The sequence below is a fragment of the Narcine bancroftii genome, chromosome 2, assembly GCF_036971445.1.
Source record: "Narcine bancroftii isolate sNarBan1 chromosome 2, sNarBan1.hap1, whole genome shotgun sequence".
NCBI classification, from domain to species: Eukaryota; Metazoa; Chordata; class Chondrichthyes; order Torpediniformes; family Narcinidae; genus Narcine; species Narcine bancroftii.
Window position 1 is genome coordinate 172,698,655 of NC_091470.1, and position 14,209 is coordinate 172,712,863.

The 14,209-nt window shown below is 44.4% G+C and overlaps 1 protein-coding gene across 1 annotated transcript in view; it reads right to left on the minus strand.

Moving 5' to 3' along the window:
- Positions 1-14,209, minus strand: part of p3h1 (prolyl 3-hydroxylase 1) — a 60,571-nt gene that overhangs the window by 13,836 nt on the left and 32,526 nt on the right. The window contains exons 7-10 of the mRNA XM_069919116.1: positions 12,219-12,271; positions 9,481-9,602; positions 7,161-7,288; positions 137-232 (exon numbers count right to left, since the gene is read on the minus strand). Of these exons, the coding sequence (XP_069775217.1) occupies positions 137-232; positions 7,161-7,288; positions 9,481-9,602; positions 12,219-12,271 (399 nt within the window). The remainder of the gene's footprint in view (positions 1-136; positions 233-7,160; positions 7,289-9,480; positions 9,603-12,218; positions 12,272-14,209) is intronic.

The following is a 14,209-nucleotide window of genomic DNA, read 5'->3' on the forward strand; positions in this document are numbered from 1 at the left end:
AAATTCAGCAGGCTGGACAACACCCGTGAACCGAGAGGTGTCACACACGGAGGGCGAAGCTGTGGACTAGGGGCAGCCAACAGAGAATGGGTGGTGTTTTGGGCTGGAGCCCTTCACCGAGTCCGGGCTCACTCACCTTCAATGCTTTGAGTACAGTCACTCCCTGGAATCGCTCATTGGGTGTGTGAGGAGAGGGCTTCCCGTGGTAGCCATCACCCATAGATGCAGCTGCCTAGAAATCAGCGTGAAGGAAAGAAGGACTGAAAAATGAGTAAAAAGAATACTGGTAATTCACGGCTTAGTAGACCCACCCAGCCTCAGATTATTCTCCTCATAACATGTAAAATTGTCCTGGAAACCACTTCCCTTCCCTTATTCAGGTGAAAATTTCTGTCAGAAAACTCCCTCTGCTATTTAAGAAAGCAGCTCTGTGGTGAGGTGGGTGTCGCAAACTTCAAATCAGTAGTGTACATGTGTATAGGGTTCATGTAGGGATTCACCCAATGCAGGAAACCCCCAGATGCCGTGTTGTGCTGTGGCGGGAAAAGCTGGTACTTTTACTAGTTTAACTGAAAATCTGCAAATGCTGGGGCCAAGTGCAATACACAAAAGTGAAGGAGGAACTCAGCATCTATAGGAAGTAAAAAGGCCCTGGCCCGAAATGTTGATTGCTTTTAGTTCCTACAGGCTGCACGGTTAATGTGTCATGGCTGCACGCCCATGCATGTTTTGCATAGGGCCGGTCGCCACTGGTGACTCCTTGGAGGCGATGATCTGGAGTCCAAATGCGGCTGCTCGGGCTGGCAAGATGAGAGCAGGGACATTGTCACGGCAATGGTGCAGGAAGCAGCGAATGGGGAGGCATGGGCCGGGGTGATGAGGAGAGGGAGGCTTGAATGGGGTCATGTTGAGTAAAGAAGGCACAATGTGGATTGCTGAGCTGAATAGGCTATATTTTACTTTGCGGAGAGATTTAGCAGTTCCTGTTAGTTCCTGTTAGTTCGCAGCTCCTTCCTGACAAAGATGGAAATGATCAACGATAAAATCATCAGGTTGTTAAATGAGGAAGCCATGTTCGATGTCCCCAGCCTTTTTGCAACCAATTCATGCATGTGGTTTACAATCCAAGAGGCATGGTTCCATTCCCTGAACGTCACAAGTCAGAGGACGAAGTTCGCCTTGCTCACAGCCCGCCTCCTGGATCAGATCGCCTATGAGGAAAAGATGCGCTGCTTAATCCTGTCAAAATGATGCCAATATGAGCTGATTAAAGCAGCCATCTTGGAACGAATTCAACATTCAAATCAAGCCCCCATTGCTGAGCTGCTGGCAGATGACAACCTCGACGATAGGAGGACGTCGCAAACGCTGCAGACATGGGGCCGTCTGGGCGGAGGAGAGGGTCGGCGGTGATGTCTGGAAACGCAAGTTCCTCCACTGCATGACCACGCAGGTTCAGGGAAACCTGATTGGAAGGATTTCTCAGCCAATCTACATGGAGAGTGGGTGTTTGCAAAAATCGACCTTGAGCGCGCCTGTTACCAAATCCTGGCTGAGCTAGTAGATGCTTTCAAAACATTGGTGTTACTCCTTTCAGTACGTTTGAATTTCTACAGACGCCATCTCAATTTTTCCAGCGATTCATGGACCACATCCTCTCCAGCTTTGATTTTGTCCATGCTTACATTGATAATATTCTGAAAGCCAATGAAGCAAAGCACAGAAACCATCATATGATACTGTTCCAGCGACTCCACAAATATGGAATTGCAATCAATTTGAGCAAATGTATTTTTTGTTACAACAAACTCTTGTTAGAGGCTAGAGACAGAGAAAGGCTATAGCAGGGAGTGCAGGCCATTACAGCCTACAAAGCAAAGGCAAATAATATAGACAGCTGTGATGCTTCACTACCCAATGAGCTGAACACCTTCTATGCTTTGAGAAGAAGAACCAAACAGTGCCAACCAGAATCCTGAGGACCTTGTGATATCTGTCTTTGAGGATGGCATCAGAACATCATTCATCATTCATCATTCAAGAGGGTGAACCCTCATAAAGCGTCAGGCCCTAATGGCGTACCTGGCAGGGCACTGAAAATCTGTCTCACCCAACTAGCCGGAGTGTTCACGGACATTTTCAACCACCGATTGCTGCAGTCAGAGGTCCCCAACAGGTTCAAAAGAGCATCAATCAACTTGGTACCTAAGAAAAGTAATGTGGGCTGCATCACTGACTGCTGCCCAGTAGAACTAGGGTGATAAAATGCTTTGAGAGGCTGGCTATTGCTAGAATTAACATGTACTTAAGACCCGCTTCAATTACCCTATTGACATATTCGCTCCACAGCAGATGCAATATCACTGGGTCTCCACTCAGCTCTGGATCACCTCAAAGACAGCAATTCATACATATGGCTGTTCTTCATAGACTATAGACTTCAACACCATTATTACCTCAGTGCTGGTCAAGAAGCTTCAAACCCTGAGCCTCTGTACCCCACCCCCCTTAGAAACTGGATCCTTGACTTTCTCATTTGAAGACCACAATCAGTATGAATTGGAAACAATGTCTCCTCCTCACTGATTATCAACACAGGTGCACCCCAAGGATGTGAGCTCAGCCCACTGCTCTACTCATTATACACCCATGATTGTGTGGCCAGGCACAATTTTAATGCTATCTACAAATTTGCTGATAACACCACAGTTGCTGTTGGCAATAAGGAAGTGTACAGGAGGGAGATAGATCAGCTCGTTGAATGGTATACCAACAGCAACCTTGCGCTCACTGTCAGCAAAACCAAGGAGATAATTGTGGAAGTCAGAGGAACAAGACCCAGTCCTCATCAAGGGCTCAGTAGTGGAGAGGGTCAAGAACTTCAAATTCCTGGGTTTTCAACATCTCTGAGGATCTGTCCTGGAACCTCCATGTTGATGCAATCACAAAAAAGGCTCACCAGCGGCTATACATTCGGTATGTAACTGAACACTCTCATAAACTTTTACAGGTGGACCGTGGAGAGCATTCTGGCTGGTTGAATCACTGCCTGGTATGGAGGTGCCAACTCTCGAGAAGGAAAAACTCCAGAGGGTTGTTAACTCAGCCTGCGACATCACAGGCACCAGACTTCACTCAATCGAGAACATCCCCATAAGGCAGTCTTAAAAAAGCACCCTTTATCCTCAAAGACCCCCACCACCCAGGCCAAGCCCTCTTCACTCTGCTACCATGGGAAAAAGGAACAGGAGCCTAAAGACGAGCACTCAGAGACACAAGGACAGCTTCTTCCCCGCTGCCATCAGATTCCTGAATAATCAAGGAACCAAAGTCTCGGCCTCACTTTCCATGCTCTATTTATTTATTTTTATAGTGATGTATAAAAAGATAATATAAAATGGATGTACAAGTATGACGTTGCCGCAAAACACAGAATTTCATGACTTTTTCATGTCAATAAATCCTGATTCTGGTTCTGGTGTTTTTCAGTCATCGTCTGAGGAGGCAAAGCTGCGTGAAATTCGAAACAACCCATGCCCACTTCATTCGCCCAGTTACAACATTTTTTAGGAATCACAAATCACAAGACATAGGAGCAGGTCGCCCCATCGAGCCAGCTCCTCCATTCTAGTCATGAGCTGATGCATCCTCCCATTCAGCCCCGGCTTTTTCCCCATACCCCTTGAAGCCCTGACTCATCAAATACCTGTCAATCTCTGCCTTAAATACACCTGACAACCTCGCTTCCACAGCCACCTGTGGCAACAAGTTCCATAGACTCATGACCCTCTGAGTAAAGAAATGTTTCCACATCTATGTTTTAGATTGATGCCCTTTTAACCTGAAGTTATGTCCCCTCGTCCTCGACTCCCCTACAATGGTAAATATCCTTTTCACATCTGCTCAGTTCAGGCCTTTCAGCGATCGAAATGCCTCTATGAGGTCCCCCCTTATTCTTCTGTACCCCAATGAGTACAGTCCAAGAGTCAACGATTGTTCCTCATATGCTAACCCTTTCATTCCTTGTATCGTTCTAGGAAATTTTCTCTGATAGAAGGAAGACAAATAATCTCTTCAACATGTCGCCCAAAAGTGTACACAGTACTCCAAGTGAGGTCCAACCAGTGCTTTGTAGAGTCTCAGCATCATACCTATGCTTTTGTCTGCATTTCATACCAAACACTGTTGTGTCCCTCTTACCACTGACCAATCCTCTCAAAAGATCAGGAAAATCAACTTCCAACAAACCTTTGTGTTTATGTGGGGATGAGCTTATGGCCTTCAACAGTCTTGCTGACGCCACTATGCTCGTCCACCAGAGGCCCAGTACCTTACTCTTACTCGGACGAGAACTCCTGACCATCTACATTGCCAGCAAGCATTTCCGCTATTTGTTGGAAGACTGTCCCTTCACTATTTAAACAGGCCACGAACTGCTCATATACCTCTTGCACAAGTGTGTAGCACTAGTCACCGAGGGAAATCCGCCAGGTGGATTTCATCCTGCAATTCTACAGTGACATCCAGACTGGAAGTGGAAGCTTAGCACACAACAATTATTGATTTTAATGCAATGGCTCACACACAATGCATTGATCCCAAGCTCATCTACTACCACTACAATACTGGCCTTAGATTTGGAAGACTTGCACATTGACGACTCAGGTGGGACAATAGTGTGTGACACAACCAAGACCCTTTGCACCTGCAACAATGCACCGAGAAATCTTCCGTGCACTCCACAACTTCTCCCATCTGGACAAGAAAGTGACAATAAAGCTGGTTACTGAACATTTCACCTGGCCACACATCAAGTCCAAAGTCAGGTTATGGACAAAGACCTGCTTGCCGTGTCAATGGTTCAAGGTTTGTTGACACAACAAAACCACACTCGGAGATTTCCTGGTCCCGGATTCCCATTTTGATCTGGTTGGTCCACACCATCAAGGGGTTACACTCATTTGCTCATCTGCAAAGATTGGACTACAAGTTAGCTGGAGGACATCCTAGTCGCCAACATCTCTACGGAGACAGTAGAGATTTTTGTTGAAGATTCCATCATTCGGTGTCAATGGACCGAGGATCACAATCTGAATCTGTGCTCTTCCTAGCACTTGCCCATCTTTTGGGTACCAACCAGATTTGGAAAATGGCATACCATCCTCAGACATACGGTCCCATTGAACGTTTCCACCATCAGCTAAACTTTTCGTTGACAGCTGGAGGAGACGCATCCCAATGGAGTCAACCCTTGCCCATGGCATGTTTATGTCCATAAAGGCAGACCTAGGTTGTTCAGAGGTGGAAATGGTCCATGGCACCACTCTGACACCTCCCAGGGAATTTGTCGACCTTGTTCCTACAACTAGACAACTTGCTCCTGCCAATTACATCGAAGAACAACAGCAATCAATGCAGTTACTCAGGCCTACGTCAACACAGCAAGCAACTATTACGGTCAACATGTCAGCTGATTTATTATGCTGCACACATAACGCAGTTCATCATTTGCTTCAGGCATTCAACACCAGCCCAAATATTTAGTGATCCATCGGGACAGAAAGAATGATATTGTATATATTGACCATTTAAAGCCAGCATACATTGAGAACCAGTGATTTTGCCATCCACCAAACCAACAAAGACTGCAGCCCATCCTGTCAACCTCCGCCCACACTTCAGTACCAGATGAAATCAGGCCAGACAATCAAGCCGCCAGACTGTTTCGTGGCAGGACCGATCCAGTCACCACCTCACCTGACTCAGAACTGTACGGCCAAGCATGTTTTGCATAGGGCCGGTTGCCATTGGTGACTCACTGTGGTGATGCTCGGGTGTCCAAAACATGCCTGTGTGGGCCCACCAGTCAAGAGCAGGGGCAGGGTCGCAGTCATATGTGGGAAACAGCGAATGGGGCGGCACGGGGTGGGGCAAGTGTGGAGAGGGAGGCTTGAATGGAGTCACATTAAATAGAGAAGACATGACGTGGACTATTGAGTGTTTAACCCTTTATTTGGCAGTGAGATTTAGCAGTTCCCGCAAGCATAGCCTTTAGCACAACACTGTCACAGTGCCTGTAACCCAGGTTCAAATCTAGACCTGTCTGTAAGGAGTTTGTACGTTCTCCCCAGGTCTGCGTGGGTTTCCATCAGGTTCTTCAGTTTCCTCCCACTGTTCAAAATATACAGGGGGGGGGGGGCGGTTTGCTGGTTAATTGGGGTATTTGGGCGGCACTGGCTCGTGGGCCGGAAAGGGCTATTACTGTGCTGTTTGTGAAAATTTACAATTATTTTTTAAAATTACATTTAAAATTAAAAGGATGCTGCATTGCCTAATAAGTTTCTCCTGCACTTTTCTGTATTGCGCCTTTCACCCACTGTCTCCCCCAGGAATTGAAACTAGCCCTAGAAAATTGTCCCTGAAATAGATCTCTCAGTGCATACAGCAGCAAGGGAGGCACGACTTCAGGAAGTCCTGTCTGTGGCCAGTCCACAGATTCCTGCCTTCAACAGTCACAATTACATCAGGATTGAGTGCAGCCAGGCTCAAGTCTTTCATCTGTTTGAATTCTTCAACTGCACATGTAATGATTCCACAATCTTCTCCCTCTCACAGCTCATTCCATAAAATTGCCACAAAAAAAAGATTTTTTTTAAAAGCCAGAGGAAGTGATAGAGAGGGACAGAATTACAACGTTGAGACTGTTACATGCTTGGAATAGGAATATGGAACAAACACAGGCAACTGGGACAATCTAAGGTGGGGAAGTTGGTCCATGGACAAGCTGGGCTGAAAGGCCTGTTTCAGTGATGTAAAACTATGTTTTATTCAAGGATTGCCCTTTGGACTTCCACATACCTTAGATCTTGGAATTAGGCCATACTGGCCATCGAGTACACTAATCGTCCACTAATCGCCAGATTCCCATCACCTCTCAGATTCGACCACTTACCTGCAAACTAGGAGCAACTTACATTGGTCAAATTAGCCTACCAAGCTTCCCACCTTTGGGATGTGAGGGGAGGAAATGAGAGCCACTGGGGAAAACCCACAGTGTCACGGGGGGAGCGCGCAAATTCAACACAGATAACATCAGAGGTCAGGATCGAACTCGAGGTAGCAGCTCAGTGAGTTGGTCCATGGTGAATGAAGATACTCACGTTGGAGAGGTAGCGCATTTCCTCACACTCTTTGTCCGTGATCACGCCATCAAGCAACACTCGCTGTGTTCCATTCAGCAGCCTTGCATTCATTACAACCTGGACATTGTCATACAGCAATGGCCCCCCTGAAAAAAACCCACAGAACACTGGGAATAAGTCATCAAGGTGAAATCAAAGGTCACTTAATGAGGAGAGGATTATTGACAGGCTGTGAGCAAGATTCAGTTAATAGCAGTCCTCCATATTTTAAGAAAACACATATAAGGGCATGCATGGTTAGTGTTGCGGTTAGCACAACACTGTTACAGCACTGTCGGGAACTTGAACCTTCTTCCCATGTCTCTGTTGGTTTCCTGTGGGTGCTCCAGTTTCCTCCCATGTTCCAAAGATGTACAGATAAGTTGGCTAATGCTGCAGCACAGGAAACAGGCCATTTGGCCCTTCTAGTCTGTGCTGACCATTATTCCACTACCCATTGACCTGCTCCTATTCCATAACCCTCTACTCCCCTCCCATCCATGTAGACATAAGTTAGAGAATGTAGGTAAGAAAGGCCAAGTTTAAACATGCTAAGACAAATGGAATGTAGCCTGAGATCTATCTGCCATAGCAAGCAGTAGAAAAGGAAATAGTTTCAAGGCAAAAAATAGTTCAGTGAACATCATATCTTTACAGACAGGGAACAAGCTTGTTGATAAATGAGAAAATCATAAATAAAAACAGAAAATGCTGCAAAATAGCCAGCAGGTCAGACAGAGAGAGGAGCAGAGTTCATGTTTCAGGTCACAGTGAGTTCAACCTGAGGGGTTAATTCTGTTTCATTTTGCACAGATGTAGCCTGACCTGAATGTGGACATGAGTGTGGCTTCAGTCCAAGGGGATTTAAGTTTATTTGAAGGTAGGATATATGTGTATCAATAGCACCCATCTTACATGATTACACTAAAATCCCCATTATCCACAATTCAAGCAACCAGCAAAAAATGATCTTGGAAACTCAATAGGTAAAAATTACGAACGTTCAAAATTGGCACCCACAGCAGTAAGTTCACCAATCACACAACATGCAATCACACGCAACTGGTAAATTTATTACTTTTCAATGAATGAAGAAAAAATCCAATGTCATGAATAATACTTTTTTTCTGTTATTATCAAGTCTTTTTGATTGATGTTAGGTTGCAATTTGAGATTACCTGACAAAATGAATTAGAATTATTAATAAGTAAGGGTGGTATGAATAAATGTGTTTCAGAGATGTATAAATTACTCCAAAAACAGTTCCGAAATTAGGGATACATAAATCAAGATTAAGATGGGAGGTTGATTTAGGTAGACAAACGGATGAAAATGATGTAAAGATGGCATGATGGAAATTATAAATATAAGGTTCAATCTAATTTTTTACATCAATTATATTTAACTCCCCAAAATTAAAAAAAGTTGAATTTATGTTTTAGATGTGATCAAGAAACTGGTTCTTTTTTTCATTCTACTTGGGAATGTCCTTGAGTAAATCCTTTTTGGTTAGAAATAAAAATATTTTTGGAAAAAATATTAAAGGTAAAACTCCTTTTAGATCCAATGTTATTTCTGTTGGGTGATATTAAAGAGATTAGTCTCAAATTAAAATTAACTCTGTATCAAATTGAATCTTTAGCTGATTCTAGTAAGTGAATAGCCATTACTTGGAAATCAGGTACAAATTTAGGGATGGAGAGATGGTATGCTGAAATGCACTCTTGTATTCCACTTGAGAAGATAACCTATAAATTACATCATAAATTTCATTTAGTTTTGAAAATATGGAGCTGATACTTACAATGAATTGGTTTGAAAATTTGAAGGGCTCTCTGAAAGTTTGTCGCACTGGTAACCCTTAGCTCCAGTATTACGGAAAATGAGATTTACTTTTTGGCATTTTCCTTATCTTTTCTTTTTTTTCTTTATATGTTAAGGTTAGGTAGGTGAGGGAGGGATAAGTGAACTTTTATATATACATACACACACACACACACACACACACACACACACACACACACACACACACACACACACACACCATATATGTATTGTTTTTAAATGTATTCATTAATAATTGTAGATGAGGTTTTAAAATTCTTAAATAAAATATTTTAAAAATCTCAAGCAACTGTAAAATTCACTTATCTGGCATCTATTAATCCTCATACATGCCGGATACTGGGGGGTGTTACTGTATCCAAATTTAGAATGACTCTCCAACCACCTCCACCCCTCCTCAAACTGTGCCTTGGTCAGCCAATAGTTGCTAATGTTACAGATGTTGGACACTCACCCTCTCTCACCATCTTCACAATCTCAGACGATTCCTTGGCTTTCTCATCCACCAGGTTCTCAATCTCTTTCATCAAGTTTCCAATTTCTTCCGAGATCCGGGCAGCTGTTTCCCGCTCTGCCCTATTTCAAGAATCATTGTCTCAATTAAAGAGCAGATGTTTTGACAAGATGCCAGAACCTCTCCATTTCTCTCCCGATTGTACAATTGAGTGGCTCACACTTGGTCTGAGTATAAACCTTTGCCAAGACCTTTACTCCAGTCCCATATCCTGAAAGTCACAAGAGACCAGCTCCTATTTGCACCTCCTGTGCTCAAGGGCAGTCAAACTGAATCGGGGAAATGCCTAACCCAGCACAACCCAGAGGAATATCTGGGGCTTTCCTACTCTGTACAACTCAGTAAACAAGCATAGGAGTTCAGAAAACATTTCAGAAAACATTATTTCAAGATTCAAGATATTATCATGTAATAGAAAGTGTCATATTACCAGTACACAAAATTGCTTGCTGTCTGTAAGGCAGACAGATTCACCATCAGCAGAAATTGCCTGAAGCACCTTTTATAAGTCATAAGCCGCTTTCAGGTGGAATAGCTGGGAGAATGTGGCTCCGGAGCCGGCTACAGGTGTCTGCGAAGCGACACTCAGGTGGCAGCGCTGAAGGCACTGTTCTGGCACCTGAAAGGGCCGCCGCGGGGAGAGGCGCCTCGGACCGAACGCCGGCTCCTGATGACTGTGGCCATAGTCCCGTCTGCTGTCAGGGCTGGGGCGGCCAGTGCGGGTCTTTGGGCCAGGGGCAGCTGGTGCGGGCTGCCCCAGCCCCCACGTATCACGCCGGGGGGGCAGGGGCAGTGGGGAGGGAGTTGTCAGGCAGTGGGAAGGGGGGCTGTTGGGCGCTGGGAGAGGGTCTGTCAGGTGCGAGGAAGGGGCTGCCTGGTAGTGGGGAGGGGGCTGTCGGGCGCGGGGTGGGGGCTGTCAAGCAGCAGGGAGGGGGCTGTCAGGCAGCAGGGAAGGGGGACGTTAGGCGCGGGGAATTGGGTTGCCGACTGATTGACATCAGCCCGCTCCCTAGCAGCCACTTTTAGGGTGCTGCTTTCAGGTGCCTCAGGGGACTGGTCGGATGTGTAGATTACACCTCCTCAAGGAGGGTTGGGTGAGTTCTCCTCGGGGCCAGGTTTTACGCTTTCAGGTGGCCTCCCGACAGCTGCATTCGGGTAGAATATGCAGCTTTACATCAGGGTATTCTGGCCACCTGAAAGCAGCTAGAGAAAGAGAACCAAAAAGAGTTCTCCCCAGAGTTACCGAGTGTCCATGGATTCGCCTCTAGTGTTTAACCAGCCTCCACAGCCTCACAAAATCCAATCCAAAGCATCGGCAACCTGAGCTCCAGATCCAAACCTCCAGCACGATCAGGGACCCTTCAGCGCCCTCAGCACCCCAGTTCCGATATCTGGTACCCCTTCAGCCAGTTTTGAGCTGGTCTCCAGTGGCCCACGTAGGTTCCTCGCATTGGGTCGCAATGGGTCGCATTGGGTCAAATTCCTCGCAATTTGAGGATGACATGACTGTGGCTGGGCTCATTGCAAGGGCCAATGCATCAGCCTCTAGGGGCAAAGTGTGGTGCTCAGCAAACAATCTGGTATTGAATTCCTTGAAGACGAAAGAGCTCATAATAGATTTCAGGAGGAACAGTATGACCTCGGCTCCATTGTATATTTTAATGGGGACTCTACAGAAAGGGTCACGACTTCTACATTTCTGGAAACATATATGGCTGAGGATCTTTCTTGGACTATTAATACCAAGAAGGCACATCAATGTCTCCATTTCCTGAGAATCCTTAGGAAGATTAATCTACAGGGGAAGTTATTGGGGTCCTCCTATCACTATTTGGTTGAAAGCGTGCTGACTTGTTACTTTCCCACGTGGTTTGCCAGTTGTACAGCAGCAGAGAAGAGGGATCTTCGGAAGGTTTTCAATACGGCCCAGAAGATCATGGGGTTTTCCTTGTCCCCTTTGGAGGATTTATTTCGATCTCGCTGCATTGGGAAGGCAGCCAATATTCTCAAGGATTCTACTCACCCGGGATATCATCTGTTTGATCTATTGCCCTTGGGTAGACGGTATAGGTCCATTAAATCACGGACAAACAGACTCAAAAACAGTCTCTATCCCAGAGCCATTCAAGAATTAAACCACCATTTAGTGTATTTGTAGTCTGGATTGTTATAATGCTATTTTTTATTTGTTTTTATATGGTCTTGTTTGCGGTATGACACCACGGTTCCATTTTTAAGTTCGTTGCATTTTTTTACACAAAAACAATACATTCTGGAGCTTTCAATTCTCCCAAAATTCTTCAAAGTAAATCTAAATCTTTCCGTTTCTCTGCCCACTAATTTTTATTCAGTGTTTCCTTTATACTATTATTTTCATCCAACATTCTTCTCCTCCCAGGAGTTGACCATCAGATAAAGGCCCAGGTCAAGACCTCTCACCAATGCAACAACTGCACCAAAACCGCTCTACCAAGCCATGGTCTAGCCCCGCCTTTACACTCGACTGGGACCTATGAGCAGTCTGGAGTCATCCAGGCAGATCAGAGAAATCCGTCAATGAAGGACCATGTTGATCTTGCGAAACCTGCAATTGTCCTTTGCAATGACCAACCTCAGAGTTAGGATCTGGGATAAAACGTCAACCCCACGTAGAACCTTAGGAAGATTTTGAATCTTACTTTTGCTTCTCTTTGAGTTTGACTGGTATCACATGCTCTGGAGTCCACTTGTCCTGAAAATGCAAGAGATATTATTAGCTATTAGAATTGTGATTCTTGGGCAATAATTGAAAAAAGGGAAACATAGCAATAACGATCTGTTAAAGATCTGTCCTAATTTCAATAAATACTGAGTATAAATATATAGGGTTAACTGGTGTGTTTGAGCAGTATGGCTCATGGGCTGTAAGGACCTGTATTTCTAAATTTAAAATATAATTTAAATTTCTGAAACGATTACACCCTGACACACCCTCTTCACCCTCCTGCCATCGGGGAAAAGGCTCAAGTGTGAGAACACACACCGACAGGCTTAAAGACAGTTTCTTCCCTGCAGCCATCAGGCTCCTGAATGAGCCCCACAATGATGTAATTAGATGTAATCAGGCTGCCCTGGCTTGGTGCTGAATGTAACCTTCTGCTCTGTAATTTGAATTAGTTACACGGGAGTATTAAATGTTAGACTGCACTCAGAGAACACGACTCATTGCACTAGGTGTGATGTGATAAATAAACTAAATGACAATTTTTTTTAAACTGCAGATGCTGGAATTAATTTAATTTAAGCATAGAGCATGATAACATGAGGTCCCTGAGGCCCAATAGGCCGTGCTGACCAATTATATCCAATTGACCTACACCGCATGTTTCATCTTGTATTTGTGTGTGTGAGTTCTTAGTTGAAGGAAAAGGTTCTTTACTTTAAAGTTGTTGTAAACAGCACCATGAGGCTGCAAGTCTCCATTACAGATCCAACATTCTGCATGTCAGCCCCCAGCTGGCAGCCAAGTCCAATCAAACAGTAAGACATTGCTAGTTGCATTGCAAACATCATCATTATTATTACATCTCCCTTTCTTAAAACAAAAGTAGCTTACTTTTAACTAACATTTTTTTTATAACTCTGCAATTTTACCTTTAACATCAAGAACATACATTTTCATTATTATCAACATTGTTAACATTTTTAAACTTGTTTTCTGTGTTCACATTTACATACACTAAAACTTGAAGAGTGAAGAAGGTAGCACTACATTCTAGAACAGGAGTCCTGAAATTTGCTCAATGAGTCATGTGTCTTGACGATCTCCTGATTAATGGTCCTTGAATCTGAGTTGTTGCCTCAGCCGATCTCTTCTCAGATGTGCATTCAGATTGTTCAACAGTATCCGTCTTTCCATCTACAGTGGCTGGTCTTGACGATTTCTTCGCAGAGCATCACCTTCATCTGTCTGAATGGTGTATGATCTTGGTTGAACTTCACTCAGAACAGTTCCCCTCTGAGTCCATAAGTTTGTTTTGTCTTTTCACCTGAGTTGGTCACCAGTGTAGAGTTCCAGTAGGTTTTTTGTTCCTCTGTCAAAGTAATACTTTTGCTCTTCTTTCCGTTGTTCTTTGAATTTCCTCACTTTCTCCCCCTCTTTTGTGTTTTGGAAGTTTTCCTGAATGGGTCAGTTTGATCTTAGCCTACGACCCAGAAGAAGTTGTGCTGGGGCATAACCACACTCTAGTGGTGTTGTGTGATATACTAGCATGCTCCAGTAAAAGTCTGTTCCACCGTCTTTTGCCTTATTCATCAGTCTTTTCACTGTCTGTACTGATTTTTCCACTAGACAATTGGACTGTGGAAAATGAGGACTTGATGTGGTGTGTACAAAGTCCCATTCTTTGGCAAACTGTTGGAACTTTAAATTGCAAAAACTGGGGTCCATTGTCTGTGAAGATCTCACTTGCCACGCCATGTGCAGAGAATATGGCTTTCATACCTGTTATTACAGCATCTGTTGTGGTGGTGTTCAGTTTACACACCTCTGGATAAAGGGAGTAATAGTCTGTGACTACAAGATTGACTTCCCTTGACATTCAAATAGTTTAGCACTTACCTTCTGTTAAGGTCTGTGTGGTGCGGGGAGTGGCTCTAGTGGTTCTGCAGGATTGCTTGCTTGATATTT